The 23,951-nt window shown below is 42.0% G+C and overlaps 1 protein-coding gene across 22 annotated transcripts in view; it reads left to right on the top strand.

The window, feature by feature from the left end:
- Positions 1–23,951, top strand: part of LOC110509295 (ubiquitin carboxyl-terminal hydrolase 20) — a 45,310-nt gene extending 21,359 nt beyond the window's left edge. For 17 of the 22 annotated variants that reach the window (XM_090227277.1, XM_036967480.2, XM_036967483.2 and 14 more), the window contains exons 17-25: positions 5,016–5,196; positions 5,453–5,579; positions 11,540–11,709; positions 12,019–12,100; positions 12,312–12,420; positions 13,774–13,876; positions 14,219–14,287; positions 16,237–16,400; positions 21,702–23,951. In XM_090227277.1, the coding sequence (XP_090083403.1) occupies positions 5,016–5,196; positions 5,453–5,579; positions 11,540–11,709; positions 12,019–12,100; positions 12,312–12,420; positions 13,774–13,876; positions 14,219–14,287; positions 16,237–16,394 (999 nt within the window). In that variant the 3' untranslated portion in view covers positions 16,395–16,400; positions 21,702–23,951. The remainder of the gene's footprint in view (positions 1–5,015; positions 5,197–5,452; positions 5,580–11,539; positions 11,710–12,018; positions 12,101–12,311; positions 12,421–13,773; positions 13,877–14,218; positions 14,288–16,236; positions 16,401–21,701) is intronic. The other 5 variants (XR_016493426.1, XR_016493428.1, XR_016493427.1 and 2 more) reach the window with 1 other exon arrangement.

Below are 23,951 nucleotides of genomic sequence, written 5' to 3'. Positions count from 1 at the left end.
TTCTTGGGTATGAAGTTACAAAGCTTGGCACACCTGTATTTGGAGAGTTCCTCCCATTCTTCTCTGCAGATTCTCTCAAGCTCTGTCAGGTTGGATGGGGAGTGTTGCTGCACAGTTACTGGCTGGGCCACTCAAGGACATTCAGAGACTTGTCCCGAAGCCACTTCTGCTTTGTCTTGTTTGTGTGCTTAGGGTCGTTGTCCTGTTGGAAGGTGAACCTTCACCCCAGTCTGAGGTCCTGAGCGCTCTGAAGCAGGTTTTGATCAAGGATCTCTGTACTTTGCTCCGTTCATCTTCCCCTTGCAAACTCCAAGTGGGCTGTCATGTGCCTTTTACTGAGGAGTGGCTTCCGTCTGGACACTCTACCATAAAGGTTTTATTGGTGGAGTGCTGCAGAGATGTTGGTCCTTCTGAAAGGTTCTGCCATCTCCACAGAGGAACTCTGGAGCTCCAATCAGAGTAACTATCACCTCCCTGACCAAATCTCCCCCAATTGCTCAGTCTGTGTGCCTTTCCAAAATCATGTCCAATCAACTGAATTTAACACCGGTGGACACCAATACAGTTGTAGAAACATCTCAAGGATGATCAATGGAAACAGGATGCACCTGAGCTCAATTTCGAGTCTCATAACAAAGGGTCTGAATACTTATGTAAATTAGGTATTTCTGTTTTTTGTTTTTTTATAAATTCACACATTTCTAAAAACCTGTTTTTGTTTTGTCATTATTGCGTATTGTATGTAGATTGATGAGGAAAAAACGATTTAATACATTTTAGAATAAGGCTGTGACGTAACATAGTGGAAAAAGTCAAGGGGTTGGAATACTTTCCGAATGCACTGTGTATATATAAGGTCATTTAGATTTTGTACACGGACATACTCATGCTGCAATGTATAAGATAATATTGTCTCCAGAGAAACCTACATTCAAATAAATCTTTTTTCATTGTCTCACATCAGATAGCGCAATGACCGTCTGCACTGATCTGTCTGATAACTTGCAATATATATTTGTCATGAGAAAGTCTTCACTACCTAATTCTTCATCTAGCTAAGGTGTTTTGTGGTGGTGCACAAAAATTTGCTTGCCAATGCTACTGTCTTCTTGCTGGCTGAACCAGTCTCAAATCAGTCCATATGGAAGGAAAGGCAGGGATGCTAACAATGCCAGTTCACACACTCCATGCTGAACACTCCCTCTAGCTAGTATAGTGAAGTTCTAGCTATGCATAAATTAGTTTTCATGATATCTGTTCTGCCGTGATAGTGCGCTGACTTCTACAACACAAATGACTGGTCTCTGCGACGTTATCGCATTGGCCAAATGTTACAAAGTAGTGAGGCACGGTGCCATCTGTCAGTCAGTCAGATAGATGCTGATTTCGGAGAACAGTCCCATAACTTTGGTGTCGTACAACTTCATCAACAATCTGTCAAACTAGCTACCGTACGGCCATTCAAAAAAGCTTGCACTAGGCTGCTAGCTGGAGAAAGTTTGATCAGCATATCCAGCGTGCATGGTTTGTCATAGTAGCCAGTACATCATAGCTACTGTGAGCAGAGGGATTTTCAGAATTAGGAAGTAATGTTAGGCGGATGAGCAAAATCTAGATTTTTAGAGATGAGTTCCACGTCCTACAAGATTGATCGGTTGAGTGACGAGTGTCATGTAGGAGTGACGCCATCTGACGTGAAACAATGGATTTACCCTGAATAACTACTTATTGGGGAATACACACTGTTACAGCTCTCTGTGTAGAGTTCTGTATTGCAGTTCTGATAAGTATTTATACCATTGGCAGACTTTGTATACCATTAGCAGGTTTTTATACAGTATATCAAAATGACCCCAGTCTGTAGTTTGTTGGTTAATACAAATTATTTACTTTTTTTTACCTTTTAACATAAATTGTCAAAAAATGCATAAACTCTTTAATTTTTGTATATTTTGTAATTTAGACCCTAATTTACATAATCTGAGGTGTATGTGTTGTGCTCGCCATCGGTTGAGACACAGCATACTTCAATACAGGGTGGATGTCATTTCAATCATAGAAATATAATTCAGTAAGGTCTCCCGGTGGTCTAAGGCACTGCATCGCAGTTGCTAGCTGTGCCACTGGAGATCCTGGTTCTCGTCCAGGCTCTGTCGTAGCCGGCTGCGACCGGGAGACCCATGGGGCGGCGCACAATTGGCCGAGCGTCGTTAGGGGAGGGCTTGGCCGGCAGGGATGTACTTGTCCCATTGCGCTCTAGCGACTCCTGTGGCGGGCTGGGCACATGCACACTGACACGGTCACTAGGTGTATGGTGTTTCCCCTGCTTTCCGGTTCAGCGGGCATTGTGTCAAGAAGCGGTGCGGCTTGGTTGAGTTGTGTTTCGGAGGACGCGTGGGTCTCGACCTTTGCCTCTCCTCAGTCCATATGGGAGTTGCAGCAATGAGACAAGACTGTAACTACCAATTGGATACCACAAAATTGGGGAGGAAAAAGGGGTAAAAAAAAAAAAAAAAAGAAGAAATTGCTGGTACACAATTGACATTTTAAATAGAATTGAATTGAACTTCCAATTACTACCACAAAGATTGCTGCCGGTCCACCACTATTGAATATCAACTTAAAGAGCGACTGCCTTTAAAAAGCAACAAATCCCTTCATGGCATCGATATCAGTCAGGAACCATTATTCTAGTGTCAGAATTTACTACAAAGCGTAAACAGAATCATTTTGGTCACAGTTAGTCTGGTCTAAAACAGAGTTTGGAACATCTGTGCGTCACAATGGGTAAAATAAGATTGAGTTTTGATTTGACAATGTCCATTTGCCCACTAACATGGGGTGAACAGCTGCTGTGATTGCTCTCGATCCAATAGCATAGACAGTGAGACAGACCTGCCCAGCAGTTCCGTCTTTTTTACATAAGACAACACATTGCACATTTTTTTTACTGGAGAAATACTGCACCAAACACCCTAGTTAAAGTTAAATTGCGCAACTAACACATCCTCGGCCAAAACGTAAACTCAAGAAACCTGTAATTAATTTGTTCTGAGATTGATTCTGGGGATTTTGAGAAAGTGAAATAGCCTTCCGTGTCTACAGTGTCTCATGGGGATGAACATCTTGAACCAAACGCGGAATCGGTTAGAAAACTGAAGTCTAGTTTTCCTTATGAGCAACAGAATAACACAGAATAATCGGCGTGTTCAGTGGCTCTTTAAATGGGAGTGTCTATTCTATTATCTATATATCTATGGTTTCAATAGGTTTCCTATGGAAGATTGACAGTGTAATTTAAAACAACTGATATTCCCACTCAAGTCAACATTCTCTGATGTGTAAACCTCCAACCATCTTTGTGGTACTTTCCCAAAGTAGAAATTTCAATTTTAGTACATTTATCCATTCCAAAAAGTAACTTTCTGAGCAAATATCTATGGAAGGTTTCATTCAAATCAAAAGGGGTGCAGTCAAAAAGTGATTGAAATCAAATGGAACCACCTTGTATACAGTGCCTTGCGAAAGTATTCGGCCCCTTGAACTTTGCGACCTTTTGCCACATTTCAGGCTTCAAACATAAAGATATAAAACTGTATTTTTTTGTGAAGAATCAACAACAAGTGGGACACAATCATGAAGTGGAACGACATTTATTGGATATTTCAAACTTTTTTAACAAATCAAAAACTGAAAAATTGGGCGTGCAAAATTATTCAGCCCCTTTACTTTCAGTGCAGCAAACTCTCTCCAGAAGTTCAGTGAGGATCTCTGAATGATCCAATGTTAAAAGCGCAGAGAGCATCATGAAGAACAAGGAACACACCAGGCAGGTCCGAGATACTGTTGTGAAGAAGTTTAAAGCCGGATTTGGATACAAAAATCAGACCACTGCAAATCTACCAAGACCTGGCCGTCCCTCTAAACTTTCAGCTCATACAAGGAGAAGACTGATCAGAGATGCAGCCAAGAGGCCCATGATCACTCTGGATGAACTGCAGAGATCTACAGCTGAGGTGGGAGACTCTGTCCATAGGACAACAATCAGTCGTATATTGCACAAATCTGGCCTTTATGGAAGAGTGGCAAGAAGAAAGCCATTTCTTAAAGATATCCATAAAAAGTGTCGTTTAAAGTTTGCCACAAGCCACCTGGGAGACACACCAAACATGTGGAAGAAGGTGCTCTGGTCAGATGAAACCAAAATTGAACTTTTTGGCAACAATGCAAAACGTTATGTTTGGCGTAAAAGCAACACAGCTGAATACACCATCCCCACTGTCAAACATGGTGGTGGCAGCATCATGGTTTGGGCCTGCTTTTCTTCAGCAGGGACAGGGAAGATGGTTAAAATTGATGGGAAGATGGATGGAGCCAAATACAGGACCATTCTGGAAGAAAACCTGATGGAGTCTGCAAAAGACCTGAGACTGGGACGGAGATTTGTCTTCCAACAAGACAATGATCCAAAACATAAAGCAAAATCTACAATGGAATGGTTCAAAAATAAACATATCCAGGTGTTAGAATGGCCAAGTCAAAGTCCAGACCTGAATCCAATCGAGAATCTGTGGAAAGAACTGAAAACTGCTGTTCACAAATGCTCTCCATCCAACCTCACTGAACTCGAGCTGTTTTGCAAGGAGGAATGGGAAAAAATTTCAGTCTCTCGATGTGCAAAACTGATAGAGACATACCCCAAGCGACTTACAGCTGTAATCGCAGCAAAAGGTGGCGCTACAAAGTATTAACTTAAGGGGGGTGAATAATTTTGCACGCCCAATTCTTCAGTTTTTGATTTGTTTAAAAAGTTTGAAATATCCAATAAATGTCGTTCCACTTCATGATTGTGTCCCACTTGTTGTTGATTCTTCACAAAAAAATACAGTTTTCTATCTTTATGTTTGAAGCCTGAAATGTGGCAAAAGGTCGCAAAGTTCAAGGGGGCCGAATACTTTCGCAAGGCACTGTATTTCCTGTAAGAAAATTCTTCATAATGAAAATTCTGTGTTCAGATCCTGTGCATCCACCTGAAACGTTTTCGCCACGAGGTGATGTACTCCTTCAAGATCAACAGCCACGTGGCCTTCCCATTGGAGGGCCTCGAACTCCGACCTTTCCTGGCCAAGGACAGCCCCTCCCAGATCACCACCTATGACCTGCTGTCCGTTATCTGTCACCATGGCACCGCAGGCAGTGGGTGACCCTTGACTGAATTACCTAACATTAAAGACTCCCTCCAGCTATTTTTGACATGTTTGTTTGGCTGATATTGGTTGTGATTCACTGCAGCATATTCTTAGTGTTTCTGGTGTTTTCTTCATAGCTTACTATCTACATTTCTGCAATTCCATTAATCAACCTCTTTTTCACTGCCTCCCCCCTCTCTCTTCTCTCTTCCTCTGTCTTTCTCCTCCTATTTTCTCTCTCTCTCTCTTCCCCTCACTCCTAGGTGGTCACTACATAGCGTACTGTCAGAACGTGATTAACGGTCAGTGGTACGAGTTTGATGACCAGTATGTAACGGAGGTCCATGAGACGGTGGTGCAGAATGCTGAGGCCTATGTGCTCTTCTACAGGTGAGACTTCAACCTTCATTATGTTAGAACACTTTAAATGTTTTAATGTTTTGTTGAACTGAATATTGAGTATTTGATTTTGTGTGTGTGTGTATACACATGTGCTTGTGTGGGCCTGTGTCTGTGCATACACGCAGGCAGATGGCCATTTGAGTCTTTTCCATCTTACCTTACAAATGCATTGTATGCAGCCATCAATCCACTCCTATCCCCCGTGGACTGGTTCATACCTAAAAGGCGTCGATTTCCTCAACTAGATTGAATGGTGAGAAGGTGGTAAAACAACAGGGAAAATAAGCCTACTTTCTATATGAAACACCATATTCCACCACCATGCTAAAGTGGCTAGGAATGCTAGTCACGAATGTTGCGTATCGCGTTCAGCCAATCAGGTTGCAGCATTCTGTTGTTTACCCCTGTCTGAACACAGGGCGCAACATCAGGAAGTAGCATTAGCCACTAGCATGGTGGTGGAAAATGGTGTTTCTTAAAGAAAGTACACATACTTTCACATGTTTTTTTTCTTCTGCCTTCTCGCTATTCAATCTAGTTAGAGGAAATCGACACCTTTGCAGCCTGAATGGAGAATGTTTTAGGTACAAACCGGTCCAAGAAGGATACGTGTGTATTGCCGGTTGCATACAATGCATTTGGATGGTAAAGATGAAACCATCCATACCAGATCAATATCGGCATCTGCCAATCTTTGAGCTAACATGCGTAATCAAATCACATTTTATTTGTCACATGCACCGAATACAACAGGTGTAGTAGACCTTACAGTGAAATGCTTACTTACAAACCCTTAACCAACAATGCAGTTTTAAGAAAAAATACATGTTAATTAAAAAATAAGAAATTAAAGAGCAGCAGTAAAATAACAATAGCGAGGCTATATACAGGGGGTACCGGTACAGAGTCAATGTATGGGGGCACTGGTTAGTCGTGGTAATATGTACATGTACAGTGGTTCCTACTTTAAAGGTTGCGAGCTTGCACCGCGGGACTTAGAGGTACCCGGCTTCACGGCTTCATTGCTCCAGACCACCACAAGGGGGAGTTAGAGCACTCATTATGCATTTGGGTCCCAAGGTTTTTATATGACCAATCATATGGAGTGGTTCCGATGACGAATTTGACGTGGGCCACCCGTCCCTGGTGACAGATGGCTGACAAAACATTACGGGAAGCAAATGTATGTAGTTATAACATCATAACGAGTCAAGCTAAAAATGTACAGTTGAGAGGAATTTGTTAGTTAATGTAGACACAAACCGATTGTGCATATTTTTTTATCATAAAGTTAATTAACGAAAATCCCTATTTAGCACGTTTTTTCCCCTGCCATATCCAATACCAGGTGTATCAAACTCATTCATTATAGCAAGCAGGGAGCGGGTTTCGAACCCTCAACATTCTAGCCTGACGTCCAGCACGCTATCGACTGTGCCCAAATGTATTCATTGGGGTTGGGGCCGATTGTGGCTAAAAACACTTTGTCAATTGGAATCTTTAACATGTGGAAAGGGGAAAAAGTATTATTAGTTTTTCACAAGCATAGCTGGAGGGCTATTAGTGGAACAATAGTCTATTCAACCTTCTCTAAAGAATTGTCTAATACCCGAGCTAAGTGTGAAACTCCCTCCTCCCCAACTAGGAACAAATCATTTTCAGGACTATGTAGAAAAAGCAGCGGAGATGCACACTATGTTTCTAAGAAGAGGCTATTCTCCACAATGTGTGGATGTAGCTCTTAATTTGGCATTGGGGAAAACATGACATGAGCTGCTACAAAAAGACCAGCTAAAGCTAAAGAACACTCTGTAATGTTCACAACTACATATACGAAAAGTGGGAGATGCGTTCAAGAAACACTGACATGTTTTATTTACGCGAGAAATTGGTCCATGCCAACTGCCAGCCACAAAAGAAACTCAGCCAGAATGTTCTTGGATTTTCCCCCTCCAGACATATCCTAAAGGTCTTAATGATGAAATGCCTATGTATGTTATGTTGTGAATTTGAACATGAATTATGCCCCTATTTCAGATCACTCTGACGTTTTTCTTACACTGTACCCAAAGATTTATGAAAACCTGCTTGGTAGGTCACAAAAAAAGATAGCTCAGATGTGCGAGTGAGTACCTTTTCAATTTTGAATTTGACTTTACAAACAACAAGAGGGCTTAATTGGAGTCTATTTCTTCGGAGCCCAGATCTATATAAAATAACTTAACTGGCTGAGGTAGGCTACGAGGCTTAACAGCCTAATAGAAGTTTTTTTTTTTATTAGGCCTACTTACAATTGCAACTGGTCCAAAATGTAGCATCCTACATAAAACAATCATTTAAAGAAAATAAAGTCTGCACGTTCGAACTAAAACAATGTAACTAAAAAGAAAGAGCACATTTGTAATTCCAAACTCTAAAAGTAATTGGAAAGGTAGATACAAATGATGTATGACATTGTGGTTACAATATTCAGTCAAGGGTAGCCTAGTGGTTAGAGTTTTGGACTAGTAACCGAAAGGTTGCAAGTTCAAATCCCTGAGCTGACAAGGTACAAATCTGTCGTTCTGCCCCTGAACAGGCAGTTAACCCACCGTTTCTAGGCTGTCATTGAAAATAAGAATTTGTTCTTAACTGACTTGCCTAGTTAAATAAAGGTAAAATAAAAAATATAAAATACAATAAAGAATGTAGCCCATCATGCAAATGATTCTTATTAGCAGGACAATAGACTCTTTATAGCCTGGCTACTGTTGTGAAAATCCCTCAACTTGCAATATATTCGATGCTTTAGTACTCTAGAGTGTTACATTTCTAACTCAAAACAGCATTTCTTCATCAACATCTTCATGCTTTCGTTAATCTTCTTGATCTTCTTTCTTTTTTTCTGTAGCAATTTTGAGCAAATTGCTCAAGGGCCACGGTTGATTAGTCTGTGAAGATGACGTTATTGAATGTCTCGCCAGCTTTGATCCATGACTGGGCCTGCAGGACGCAAAGTTCTTTGTTTGTCAGACAAATCATTCGGTCGAAACTTCAGAACAGTGCAAAACAAGCAAACACACTAGGTTAATGTTCTGAGAATAAAATATATGTGTGTGTGTGTGTGTGTGTGTGTCATACATTTCTTACCGAGTCGTGATGCCCGCAGATTAAAGTTTGCCTTTGCCGATCGCTCATCATCTTCATTCATCAGTGAGTCAATGGCTTGAATAGTCATTGACTCACTCGCGCATTGAAAAGGAACGAGATGGCATCACAATCCATGCCAGGCACACCTGTGAGCTCTGGAACTCCACCTCCGACAGGCAGTGTCAACATACAGTACAGGGTTTGTCAGCTTTTCGTTTCACCCTGACATTTCCATTCCTCTTCTGACAACAGAACTTGACCAACTGCTCACCAGGCACAGCAAGGGCCGCCCGGGTCGTTATGCTGTTCTGCTATTCCAAGGATGTGTAACCGAAAGAGAGAGATACCACGAGTGGGCACAGAATACATACCCTCCCGCTGTGGCCGTCTATTTCAGCACTGTTTCGCGCTGCTCTGAGACAAGCATGGAGAAACAAAAATGTTAAAATATTCCATGATATTTTTAAGATATGTTTTGACTGAATATAAGCAAGTGATGTCTGCTAAATAATCAAGTTAGGTTTCTCCAGAATTAAATCATTCTAAATAACTGGCTTTATTTACAAATTAGTGAGAATGTCTCACCCCATGTTCAAGAATCTCCAAAATGGAGTAACTTTTTAAATAAAGCGATTATTATTATTCATTAATTTAGAATTATATATAAAAGCCCATTAGATATTCCCACAGATCCTAATGGAAAATGCCCCTTAAATATGAATATATAGTCCTCCAAGCCTACTCCCGACTGTCACGTTGAACAATCGCCATATTTTCCATTCCATCCTGACGGAATCCCTGAGTTTTTTTTTCTTCTTTTTTTTTCTCTGAATAGAAACTCGAATCAAATTAATTAAGCCAAATTTCTTAAAATCAATCCAATAAACTATGTCATTACAAAAAAATATTTTAAATTCTCTGGTAACGCTAATATCTAATGCTTCTCAAAGATGCGATATCAAACTAGCAATAACTTGCAGTAACTGAAAAAATGTCTGAGAATGAAATGGTGTGCCACAGAATGATGTGCCGCAGCAAGGTGTGGCGCAGTATGACGCAACTTTTAAAGGAGGAACCACTGTCGGTAGAGTTATTAAAGTGAGTATGCCTAGATAATAAACAGAGAGTAGCAGCAGCATAAAGGGGGGAGCATTGCAAATAGTCTGGGTAGCCATTAGCTGTTCAGGAGTCTTTTGGCTTCGGGGTAGAAGCTGTTGAGAAGCCTTTTGTACCTAGACTTTGACAATTTTTAGGGACAAACCTGGTATAGAGATCCTGGATGGCAGGAAGCTTGGCCCCAGTGATGTACTGGGCCGTACGCACTACCCTCTGTTGTGCCTTGCGGTCAGAGGCCGAGCAGTTGCCATACCAGGTAGTGATGCAGCCAGCTGCTCTTCATGGTGCAGCTGTAGAACTTTTTGAGGATCTGAGGATCCATGGCAAATATTTTTCTCCTGGAGGGGAATAGGTTTTGTAGTGCCCTCTTCATATCTGTCTTGGCATGCTTGGACCATGTTAGTTTGTTGTGGACACCAAGGAACTTGAAGCTCTCAACCTGCTCCACTACAGCCCTGTCGATGGGAATGGGGGGCATGCTCAGTCCTCCATTTCCTGTAGTCCACAATCAAATCCTTTGTTTTGATCACGTTGAGAGAGATGTTGTTGTCCTGGCCTCACACGGCCAGGTCTCTGACCACCTCCCTATAGGCTGTCTCATCGTTGTCGGTGATCATGCCTACCACTGTTGTCATCAGCAAACTTAATGATGGTGTTGGAGTCGTACCTGGCCATGCAGTCATGAGTGAACAGGGAGTACAGGAGGGGACTGAGAACACACCACTGAGGGGCCCCCATGTTTAGGATCAGTGTGGCGGATGTGTTGTTACCTACCCTTACCATCTGGGGTGGCCCGTCAGGAAGTCCAGGATCCAGTTGCAGAGGAAGGTGTTTAGTCCCAGGGTCCTAACCTTAGTGATGAGCTTTGAGCTCACAATGGTGTTGAACGCTGAGTTGTAGTCAATGAACAGCATTCTCACATGTGTTCCTTTTGTCCAGGTGGGAAAGGGCAGTGTGGAGTGCAATAGAAATTGCATCATCTGTGGATCTGTTGGGGTGGTATGCACATTGGAGTGGGTCTAGGGTTTCTGGAATGATTGTGTTGATTTGGGTCATGACCAGCCTTTCAATGCACTTCATGGCTACACACGTGAGTGCTACGGGTTGGTAGTCATTTAGGCAGGTTACCTTAGTGTTCTTGGGCACAGGGATATGGTGGTCTGCTTGAAACACTTTGGTATTACAGACTCAGAAAGGGAGAGATTGAAAATGTCTGTGAAGACACTTGCCAGTTGGTCAGCGCATGCTCAGAGTATACATCCCGGTAATCCGTCTGGCCCTGCGGCCTTGTGAATGTTAACCTGTTTAAAGGTCTTACTCACTTCGGCTACGGAGACTGTGATCACACAGTTGTCCGGAACAGCTGATGCTCTCATGCATGTTTCAGTGTTACTTGCCTCGAAGCAAGCATAGAAGTAATTAAGCTCGCCTGGTAGGCTTGTGTCACTGGGTAGCTCGCGGTTGTGCTTCCCTTTGTAGTCTAATGGTTTGCAAGCCCTGCCACATCCGACGAGCGTCAGAACCGGTGTAGTACGATTCGATCTTAGTCCTGTACTGACGCTTTGCCAGTTTGATGGTTCGTCGAAGGGCATAGCGGGATTTCTTATAAGATTCTCTCTCCTTGAAAGCGGCAGCTCTGCCCGTTAGCTCAGTGCGGATGTTGCCTGTAATCCGTGTGTGTGTGTGTGTTTGTTTGTCCACAGGAAGAGCAGTGAGGAGTCGGTGAGGGAGAGGCAGAAGGTGGTGGATTTAGCTAACATGAAGGAGCCAAGCCTGCTGCAGTTCTACATCTCCAGAGAGTGGCTGAACAAGTTCAACACTTTCACTGAGCCAGGGCCCATCAGCAACCACACCTTCCTCTGCCAGCACGGAGGTCAGTACTGTACTGGTCCTACCACCACAACCCATTCTAAGCATCAACCACACTCAATCCATATAAGAACTGGGCTCACTTCAAGTAGTACTTGTTTTCTTTCAAATACTGCACTTGATTGAGCTTCCTGGCGCAGTGGAAGCAGTAGAGTACTGAGTAGTCCCAAAAGTGCAAACTCTGTCCATCTGGTCTGAGGGCCTTTCCTGTTCAAGGTATTCTATTTCTGTCCTCACTAACCCCACCTTTAGATACCAAGCACAACCACTTTCAACCCCAATTGAACTAATCTCCTACTTGTGTTTTGTCCAGGGATCCCGCCCAATAAGTACCACTACATTGACGACCTGGTGGTGATCCTGCCCCAGAACGTGTGGGAGTACCTGTACAACAGGTAAGATGAGTCTCGCTCCTCAGTCTGTCTGGCTGGCTGTCAAACTTTTTATCTTCCTTTCTGTCTGACGGACTGACGGACTGACTGACATGGTGAAGGAGTTCAATGGTCTATAAATTCTGTCTTTTCTGTCCGACTGTCTTCCTGCCCACCTGTCTGTCTGTCTTTTCATCAGACTGTCTCTCTAACAGACTGTATATCTGTCTCCCAGTTTTGGAGGAGGTCCAGCAGTGAACCACTTGTACGTGTGTGCCATCTGCCAGGTGGAGTTAGAGGCTTTGGCCAAACGCAGGAAGGTGGAAATAGACACCTTTATCAGGGTAAGAGGTGTTGTGTGTCTGTTTTTTCTGCATCAAAAAGGGGCTTAAGTGGTTGGCATGGCACGGTCAGTGTGGTTGAATTTGAGAGAACATTTTAGAGGCCCCCCCCCCCCCCCATCTTGCAGCGTATAAACATTTTTGAATTCCATTTTTTTTCAGCTTTAAAGCACATTTCCTGCAATTCTGTACTGAACAAAAATATAAACGCAACATGCAACAATTTCAACAATTTTACTGAGTTACAGTTCATATAAGGAAATCAGTCAATTGAAATTAATTTATTAGGCTGTAGTCTTGGGATTTCACATGACTGGGCAGGGGTGCAGCCATGGGTGGGGTAGGGAGGGCATAGGCCCACCCACTGGGGAGCCAGCTCAGCCAATCAGAATGAGTTTTTCCTCACAAAAGGGCTTTATTACAGACAGAAATATTCCTCCGTTTCATCAGCTTTCCGGGTGGCTGGTTTCAGACAATCCAGCAGGTGAAGAAGCTTGATGTGGAGGTCCTGGGCTGGCGTGGTTACTCATGGTCTGTGGTTGTGAGGCCGGTTGAACGTACTGTCAAATTCTCTAAAATGACATTGGTAGAGAAATTAACATTAAATTCTCTGGCAACAGCTCTGGTGGACATTCCTGCAGTCAGCATGCCAATTGCACGCTCCTTCAACTTGAGACATCTGTGGCATTGTGTTGTGTGACAAAACTGCACATTTTATTGTCCGCAATACAAGGTGCACTTGTGTAATGATCATGCTGTTTAATCAGCTTCTTGATATGCCACACCTGTCAGGTGGATGGATTATCTTGGCAAAGGAGAAACGCTCACTAACAGGGATATAATCTTATTTGAGAGAAATATTTTTTTTGTGCCTATAGAACATTTCTGGGATATTTTATTTCAGCTCTTGAAATATGGGACCAAGAATTTACATGTTGCATTTATATTTTGGTTCAGTGTACACATTCTGCCATGGAGCTGAGAGAAAATGTTGCAGTTTTAAAGCTAATTTCCTGCAATTCTATGCATTTTGCCATGGCTATTGCTGTGTTCTTTTGCTCAAACATAATAACTAAATCTGTACAGATAAGTTAATTGTTTTTGGAGTTTTCAATTCTCCCTGACTGTCTAGCTGTTATTTTGGTTATTGTTAGTTCTCGAAGATTATATTCTAAAAAAATATATATAGATCCATTAATATTTTCTAAATATGTTATGTTGTTTAGCCGTTTAAGTTTACACAAAGCATTTTCCATTTCATTAAAAAAAAAACTGTTTAGTTATTAAGCGGCCCGCCCAAGGATTTCAATGGTAGAAAAATCCCTGTGTGTTTGTGCCCTCTCTCGGTCTCTCCAGTTGAATAAAGAGTTCCAAGCGGAGGAGGCTCCTACAGTCATCCTGTGTATCAGTATGCAGTGGTTCAGAGAGTGGGAGAGCTTTGTCAAGGGCAAAGACAATGGTAGGATTCTATGAGAATAGATACCAGGCATTATAGTACCAACAGAAGCTAAGAGCTGAATTACCTCAGTACACCATCCTTATCATATTGTATCCTCTGTGCAGACCAGATATGTAATAATAATATATGCTATTTAGCAGATGCTTTTGTCCAAAGCGACTTAGTCATGCGTGCACACACTTTAAAATGGGTTGTCCCGGGAATCAACCCACTATCCTGGCGTTACAAGCGCCATGCTCTACCAACTGAGCTACAGATGAATAAATACAGTCTGCAATGTTCCTCAGTAACAACACTAAAGCTTTTGTTGGTGTTTGTTTATGTTGGTCATTGTTTTCTCAGAGCCCCCTGGTCCTATTGACAACAGTAAGATTGGTGTCATGAAAGGGGGACATGTACAGCTCAAGCAAGGTAAGCAGTGTATTCTCATACATATTCACATTGTGTGGGTTGGTTGGTCGGTCTGTGGGTACTTGCGCTTCTGTGTATATTGGAATACACCGTGTGTGTGTGTGTGTGTGTGTGTGTGTGTGTGCGCGCACGTCTGTACACACAGAGTGTACAAAACATTAGGAACACCGACTCTTTCCTTGACAGACTGACCAGGTGAATCCAGGCAAAAGCTATGATCTCTTATTGATGTCACTTGTTAAGATGAATGGGAGGAGACAGGATAAAGAAGGATTTTTAAGCCTTGAGACGGTTGAGACATGGATTGTGTGTGTGCCATTCAGAGGTGAATGGTGGGCACGACAAAATATTTAAGTGCCTTTAAACAGGGTATGGTAGTTGGTGCCAGGCACACCGGTTTGTCAAGAAATGCAATGTTGCTGGGTTTTTTACGCTAAAAAGTTTAATGTGTGTATCAAGAATGGTCCACCACCCAAAAGACAACCTGCCAACTTAACACAACTGTGGGAAGCACTGGAGTCGGCATGGGGCAGCATCCCTGTGGAATACTTTTGACACCTTATAGAGGCCATACCCCGATGAACTGAGGCTGTTCTGAGGGCGAAAGGGGGAGGTGTCCTTAATGTTGCCTTTTTCCACATGTTGTTACGTCGCTCCACAGCTATTTTCAGGTCTATCCAGAGTTTTTCGATCAGGTTCAAGTCTGGGCTCTGGCTAGGCCACTGAAGGAAATTGAGACTTGTTCCGAAGCCACTCCTGTTTTGTCTTGGCTGTGTGCTTAGTGTTGTTTTCTTTTTGGAAGGAGAACCCAGTCTGAGATCCTGAGACCTCTGGAGCAGGTTTTCACCAAGGATCTCACTGTACTTTGCTTCATTCATCTTTCCCTCGATCCTGACTAGTCTCCCAGTCCCTGCCTCTGAAAAACATCCCTACAGCTTGATGCTGCCATCATTTCCTCCAAACGTGACCCTTGGCATTCAGGCCAAAGAGTTCAATCTTGGTTTCATCAGACCAGAGAATCTTGTTTCTCATGGTCAGAGTCCTTTTGGCAAACTCAATGTGGGCTGTCATGTGCCTTTCACTGAGGAGTGGCTTCCGTCTGGCCACTCTACCATAAAGGCTTGATTGGTGGAGTGCTGCAGAGATGGTTGTCCTTCTGGAAGGTTCTCCCCTCTCCACAGAGGAACTCTAGAGCTCTGTCAAAGTGACCACTGGGTTCTTGGTCACCTCCCCGACAAAGGCCCTTCTCCCCTGATTGCTTAGTTTGGCCAGGCGGCCTGCTCTAGGAAGAGTCTTGGTGGTTCCAAACTTCTTCCATTTAAGAATGACGGAGACCACTGTGTTCTTGGATTTTCAATGCTGTAGAAATGTTTTGGTACCATTCCCCAGATCTGTTCCTCGACACAATCCTGTCTCGGAGCTCTACGGACAATTCCTTTGACCTCATCGCTTGGTTTCTGCTCTGACATGCACTGTCAACTGTGGGACCTTTTTAGACAGGTGTGTGCCTTTCCAAATCATGTCCAATCAGTTGCATTTACCACAAGTGGACTCTAATCAAGTTGTAGAAACATCTTAAGAAAGATCAGTGGAATCTGGATGCACCTGAGCTAAATTTCGAGTCTCATAGCAAAGGTTTTGAATATTTATGTAAATAAGGTATTTCATATATTTGTACATTTATTTTTTGGCAAAAATTTCTAAACCTGTTTTCACTTCGTTGTTATGGAGTATTGTGTGTAAATTGAGGGGATACAACTCTTTTTTTAATCCATTTTAGAGTAAGGCTGTAACATAAAACAAATTGGAAAAAGTCAAGGGGTCTGAATACTTTCCCGAATGCACTGTATATCAAATAGCTAAATGACCATATGATCCTTGTGGGGTGCTCCTAATGTTTGATATACTCAGTGTAGTGTATGTTAACACGCCTTGGTGTGTGCTCCTAGGGGCTGACTATGGTCAGATCTCAGAGGAGACGTGGCAGTATCTCCTCGGTATTTATAGTGGAGGGCCTGAGATTGCAGTGAGACAGACGGTGCCGGCCACCAACACAGACAGCCTGCATGGAGAGAGGAAGATCGAGGCAGAGACCAGGGCACTCTGAGAAATGGTGAGTCACAGCACACACACACACACATACAAGCACCCAATACACACGTTGTGTTTACAGACTGTCGTGATAATTTCCTGTATTACCAAATAATGAGAGAGCAAACCACACACAAGTCAGAGTTATATCATAAAGTCCATCTTTAATTATATGAGCTTCACCATAGCCCTGTGACTCTCAGATCAATTCAGTGTCTATAGATGAATTCTCTGAGAGTGCTTACAAAACAGTTCTTAGTATCATTTATAGCCAAGACACACCCATCTCAACTCACATGACAAATAACAGATCTTATGAACATTACAAAGGAAGACTTTACTTGAAAGAGGAGAATCCCATAGCCAGACAGCATTAGCTATAAATTATCGTTCAGTTTGGTCTTCTAAACAAAGTTCTTATCTCGTTCTTGGTACAACATAGTACCAAACCATTACCTTATCCAATGGCATATATCAATTGTCAATTCTAGATACTCCCTCCCATCTCAAATTAAACCCCCTCCTGGACAAGATCACAGAGACAGTGAGCCTCTTAGTTCATACACTAAATCAAGAGAAGAGCAACCTCAGAGGGGACATGTAATAGTTCCAGGCACATTCCCATAAGAAGACAAGCCTGATCTCTCCCCTCTCTGGGGCCCAAGTAACTTTCCCACATAAGCATACTTGTGAAAATTGATAAAACATCTTATTTATCAATGTTACCTAAAGAATTCTGATTCTGCCACAACAAAACATATACAGGTAAGCACACATACAAACAAGCACACTCAATCATACACATGCAGTGCATTCAGAAAGTATTCACACTCCTTCACTACTTTCACATTTTGTTGTGTTACAGCTTGAATTTAAAATTGATTCCATGTTTTTATTTTCCAATTCACTTTTTGTCCTGAATAAAAATAAATGGGGGGGGGGAGGAATACAATACAACACATTACTTAACAAGTCACATAATAAATTGCATGGACTCTTACATTTATTGACTCAGGGGTGTGAATACTTTTGTAAATGAGATATTTCTGTATTTAAATTTCAATAAAAATTTCTAAAAACATGTTTTCACTTTGTCATTATGGAGTATTGTGTGTAGATGTGAGATTTTTTTATTTACTTTGAATTTCATTTTGAATTCAGGCTGTAACACAACAGAATGTGGAATGAGTGAAGGGGTATGAATACTTTCTGAAGTACACTTACATATTATTGCTTCCCACTGACGGTTTCCCACACACATGCACCTAAGACACACTATACAGTGCCTTGCGAAAGTATTCGGCCCCCTTGAACTTTGCGACCTTTTGCCACATTTCAGGCTTCAAACATAAAGATATAAAACTGTATTTTTTTGTGAAGAATCAACAACAAGTGGGACACAATCATGAAGTGGAACGACATTTATTGGATATTTCAAACTTTTTTAACAAATCAAAAACTGAAAAATTGGCCGTGCAAAATTATTCAGCCCCCTTAAGTTAATACTTTGTAGCGCCACCTTTTGCTGCGATTACAGCTGTAAGTCGCTTGGGGTATGTCTCTATCAGTTTTGCACATCGAGAGACTGACATTTTTTCCCATTCCTCCTTGCAAAACAGCTCGAGCTCAGTGAGGTTGGATGGAGAGCATTTGTGAACAGCAGTTTTCAGTTCTTTCCACAGATTCTCGATTGGATTCAGGTCTGGACTTTGACTTGGCCATTCTAACACCTGGATATGTTTATTTTTGAACCATTCCATTGTAGATTTTGCTTTATGTTTTGGATCATTGTCTTGTTGGAAGACAAATCTCCGTCCCAGTCTCAGGTCTTTTGCAGACTCCATCAGGTTTTCTTCCAGAATGGTCCTGGATTTGGCTCCATCCATCTTCCCATCCATTTTAACCATCTTCCCTGTCCCTGCTGAAGAAAAGCAGGCCCAAACCATGATGCTGCCACCACCATGTTTGACAGTGGGGATGGTGGGTTCAGCTGTGTTGCTTTTACGCCAAACATAACGTTTTGCATTGTTGCCAAAAAGTTCAATTTTGGTTTCATCTGACCAGAGCACCTTCTTCCACATGTTTGGTGTGTCTCCCAGGTGGCTTGTGGCAAACTTTAAACGACACTTTTTATGGATATCTTTAAGAAATGGCTTTCTTCTTGCCACTCTTCCATAAAGGCCAGATTTGTGCAATATACGACTGATTGTTGTCCTATGGACAGAGTCTCCCACCTCAGCTGTAGATCTCTGCAGTTCATCCAGAGTGATCATGGGCCTCTTGGCTGCATCTCTGATCAGTCTTCTCCTTGTATGAGCTGAAAGTTTAGAGGGACGGCCAGGTCTTGGTAGATTTGCAGTGGTCTGATACTCCTTCCATTTCAATATTATCGCTTGCACAGTGCTCCTTGGGATGTTTAAAGCTTGGGAAATCTTTTTGTATCCAAATCCGGCTTTAAACTTCTTCACAACAGTATCTCGGACCTGCCTGGTGTGTTCCTTGTTCTTCATGATGCTCTCTGCGCTTTTAACGGACCTCTGAGACTATCACAGTGCAGGTGCATTTATGCGGAGACTTGATTACACACAGGTGGATTGTATTTATCATCATTAGTCATTTAGGTCAACATTGGATCATTCAGAGATCCTCACTGAACTTCTGGAGAGAGTTTGCTGCACTGAAAATAAAGGGGCTGAATAATTTTGCACGCCCAATTTTTCAGTTTTTGATTTGTTAAAAAAGTTTGAAATATCCAATAAATGTCGTTCCACTTCATGATTGTGTCCCACTTGTTGTTGATTCTTCACAAAGAAATACAGTTTTATATCTTTATGTTTGAAGCCTGAAATGTGGCAAAAGGTCGCAAAGTTCAAGGGGGCCGAATACTTTCGCAAGGCACTGTATATACACACACACAGTTGAAGTCAGAATACATTTAAACACATTTTTCACAATTCTAACATTTAATCCTTAGGTCATTTAGGATCACTACTTATTTTAAGAATGTGGAATGTCAGCATAATAGTACAGAGAATGATTTATTTCAGCTTTTATTTCTTTCAGCACATTCCCAGTGGGTTAGAAGTTTACATACACTCAATTAGTATTTGGTAGCATTGCCTTTGAATTGTTTAACTTGGGTCAAATTTGGGTGAATTTTGACCCATTCCTCCTGACAGAGCTGGTGTAACTGAGTAAAGTTTGTAGGCCTCCTTGCTCGCACACACTTTTTCAGTTCTGCCCACACATTTTCTGTATGATTGAGGTCAGTGCTTTGTGATGGCGTTAACTTTGTTGTCCTTAAGCCATTCTGCCACAACTTTGGAAGTACAGTGGGGCAAAAAAGTATTTAGTCAGCCACCAATTGTGCAAGTTCTCCCACTTAACAATATGAGAGAGGCCTGTAATTTTCATCATTGGTACACAACTATGACAGACAAAATGAGGGAAAAAAAATCCAGAAAATCACATTGTAGGATTTTTTATTAATTTATTTGCAAATTATGGTGGAAAATAAGTATTTGGTCAATAACAAAAGTTTATCTCAATACTTTGTTATATACCCTTTGTTGGCAATGACAGAGGTCAAACGTTTTCTGTAAGTCTTCACAAGGTTTTCACACACTGTTGCTGGTATTTTGGCCCATTCCTCCATGCAGATCTCCTCTAGAGCAGTGACGTTTTGGGGCTGTTGCTGGGCAACACGGACTTTCAACTCCCTCCAAATAATTTCTATGGGGTTGAGATCTTGAGACTGGCTATGCCACTCCAGGACCATGAAATGCTTCTTACGAAGCCACTCCTTCGTTGCCCGGGCGGTGTGTTTGGGATCATTGTCATGCTGAAAGACCCAGCCACGTTTCATCTTCAATGCCCTTGCTGATGGAAGGAGGTTTTCACTCAAAATCTCACGATACATGGCCATTCATTCTTTCCTTTACACGGATCAGTCGTCCTGGTCCCTTTGCAGAAAAACAGCCCCAAAGCATGATGTTTCCACCCCATGCTTCACAGTAGGTATGGTATGGCACTGCAGGATTTCAGTCCCTGGTGGCGTAGTGTGTTACTGATGGTAGGCTTTGTTACTTTGGTCCCAGCTCTCTGCAGGTCATTCACTAGGTCCCCCCGTGTGGTTCTGGGATTTTTGCTCACCGTTCTTGTGATCATTTTGACCCCACGGGGTGAGATCTTGCGTGGAGCCCCAGATCGAGGGAAATTATCAGTGGTCTTGTATGTCTTCCATTTCCTAATAATTGCTCCCACAGTTGATTTCTTCAAACCAAGCTGCTTACCTATTGCAGATTCAGTCTTCCCAGCCTGGTGCAGGTCTACAATTTTGTTTCTGGTGTCCTTTGACAGCTCTCTGGTCTTGGCCATAGTGGAGTTTGGAGTGTGACTGTTTGAGGTTGTGGACAGGTGTCTTTTATACTGATAACAAGTACAAACAGGTGCCATTAATACAGGTAACGAGTGGAGGACAGAGGAGCCTCTTAAAGAAGAAGTTACAGGTCTGTGAGAGCCAGAAATCCTGCTTGTTTGTAGGTGACCAAATACTTATTTTCCACCATAATTTGCAAATAAATTCATAAAAAATCCTACAATGTGATTTTCTGGATTTTTTTTCTCATTTTGTCTGTCATAGTTGAAGTGTACCTATGATGAAAATTACAGACCTCTCTCATCTTTTTAAGTGGGAGAACTTGCACAGTTGGTGGCTGACTAAATACTTTTTTGCCCCACTGTAGATTTGAGAAAAAAAACAATTGAATCCATTTTGGAATAAAAAAGTAAAGGAAAGCGGTCTGAATACTTTCCGAATGCATACTATATACACACACACACACACACACACACACACACACACACATACACATACACACACACACACACACACACCACTCAGGTCTAAGGAGGAGGCTGCATAAACATTACCATTTTCCCCAAACACTTTCAGTACTGGACCTTTTGGCTCCTTTAACTGTCTGGTACCATTGTTCTCACGTAGCTCTGGTCGTTCTCATGAGTTACTACATTCCTCCATTGCGGGATAGGGTATGTGTGGTTAATGGGTGTGCCTCAATGTGAAAAGAACAAGGAAGGCAATGCACTTGATGTAGTTAATAAACGTAATTCTGGACAACTTGAGATTCCAGATACTGTAACTAGATTGCACATTAAGACGGAGGGGAATTGGTCTTGCACATTAAAACATGCAATTCAACAAAAAAAATGCTTAATCCACCAGAATACACACAATTCAAGTCCGTTGCCCTTGATGTATTTTCCTCTTTTTATAAGAATGTTTTCTTTCCTTCCCTTATAGGTTGTCTGTGTTTGACACCCCTGTACACTAGCCCTCACTGGAGCTGAGGTGGTTGATTTGCACCTGGGTGAAGAGAAGCCTTATTGTGAGCACTTTGTAAAATGTAGCAACGCGCCTTATTCTATTACCTGTGCAGGAAGACATATTGGTCAATTATCATCATAGTGTAGTAGAAAAGGTGTTATTTATTTAACTCTTAAGATGTTTTAGTAAGAAAATATACATTATGTGACACAATGTCTTCGAAGCTATTGTGGTAGTTGCAGTAGGTTGGTGACATCAAAATCTAAATTGCTGCTGTACTACTGTAGTAGGTGAGTCATATCGTTAATGGTGTCCTGCACTCAGACGAGAGGCAGAGGGAGGCGTGCCGAGGGGCGTGACATCATCAGTGTTAATTGCTACTTGACAACTCGGGTGAACTTGTACTAATCTTTTTTTGCTGCAGGCCCCAAACAACAAACATTCAATGACTACACGTTTGTCACTCCGAGACGATGGAAGAGGATGGATGTAATTTTTTTTTTAAAAGGCTGTCCAGAGCGTGTTGAATGTTGCGGTCTTGTTGAAGTGTTCCACTCCCTTTCCGAGGACAACTGCAAAGTTGTCAGATTTTCGTGACTCGTGGCGTCTCATCGCATAGTCAATTTATTTATTTAAGTCATACAGATCGAGGCTTATCCCATCAATAACCCTTAGTAGTGTAAATTTACATACCGTGTGAACAAGCAGATTAGGTTATTGTCTCTCTCTCTCTCCATTCCTTAGTGTGGGAGAATAGACTGTTCCCAAGTCTATTTGTGCTGTCTTACCAAATCTATGGTCTACCAACCCTCCGGTTTCTGCAGCCCCAGTTTAGGATAGGATATCAGGCTAGGAGGAGAGGAAAGAGAGGGGGGAGATCCCGTCCACTTGGAGGGGTAGGTGTGGAAGAGGTGTAAAGAGTTGTCGGTCACCCGTCTAAAGTGAGTGTTGCTCAGATGTCTCGTACTTCTCAGCTCAGCAAAACTCCATATCCCAGAATTCACCACTCCCCCAGTTTACTAGCCTGCACCTGTCTGCACTCGTCCTTCTGCTTGGAAAATATGGCCGGCAGGTAGCCTAGCTGTTAAGAGCATTGGGCCAGTAACCGAGAAGTCTCTGGTTGGAATCTCCAAGCTGACTAAGTGAAAAGTCTGTCAATGTGCCCTTGAGCAAGGCACTTCCCCCTAATTGCTCCTGTGTGTTGCTCTGGATGAGCGTGTCTGCTAAATGACTTAAAATGTCAAATATTATAATCCCCCTCATCCCTTTACTGTGCATGTATATACTGCACGCTAAAACAGAGGTTCAAACTTGTTTTTTGTTTTTGGTAGGTAGGACGATGTTATGTACTTTGACAAGAGATGATGTCATTATGAGCTTCCCCTGATTTCCCTGAGTATGCCAACTAACCGTTTAATGGTTAAATGACATGCGTTCAAGCGTGTCAATGGCTACTGTAGCAATGCTATGTAATGGATGCTGTCTAGTCGGTCCAAACAGTGTTTGAACCTAAAAGTAGAGGTTTGAAAAACATCTGAGTGATTCTGTGCTGCCGTGCTGGTAAGTGGTATGTCAGTGTCCAAAGAGTAATTATGTAGTTTTTTAAAAAGATAATGTAATTTTTTCCCCTTTTTAAAATAGATATATAATATATATAATTTTTTTGTACTGTATTTTTGTCAATTTGGTACAGATGTTTTTTTTTTATAGAGAAGTGCAATGAAACATTTCTGGCTGTCTATCTGCTCAGACACCTTGTTGTTGTTATTATTATTAAAGTCTGCTGATAGGTTGCTAAAGCATTGTACATTTGTTATGACAGTGGACTACAGTGACGATCCTTGTGCTGCAGTATTATTCCAACGTTTTTAAAACGCTATGTGATACTTATCTTAATTCACCTCACTTCTGAATTCCTGGTTGGTGTGTTTATGTTGGGTTGTTTACACACACACACACACACTCGCTTGTAAGAGTTTTATTTTCACTTGTTGATGATTTAACATTGCTGTGGTGGAATTGATTGCGTAGATAATGACTCGCCTCTGTCTTTATCCAAAATAATAATAGTAATTAATCAACTTGTTTTTCAATGACTATAGTGTGTCTGTCATGGTCACAGCAATGATGATCTATTGATGCTGTTTGTCTTCGTGGTACATCCAAACTCAGATGAGTGTCTGTAAAACTGATGTAATGATTATATGATTAAAAGGCTTCTTTCAT

This window comes from Oncorhynchus mykiss, chromosome 29 (genome assembly GCF_057628025.1).
Source record: "Oncorhynchus mykiss isolate SJ-2025 chromosome 29, ASM5762802v1, whole genome shotgun sequence".
Classification (NCBI taxonomy): Eukaryota; Metazoa; Chordata; class Actinopteri; order Salmoniformes; family Salmonidae; genus Oncorhynchus; species Oncorhynchus mykiss.
The sequence above is the reverse complement of the archived record's forward strand: the minus strand, read 5'-3'. Positions and strand labels throughout refer to the sequence as shown.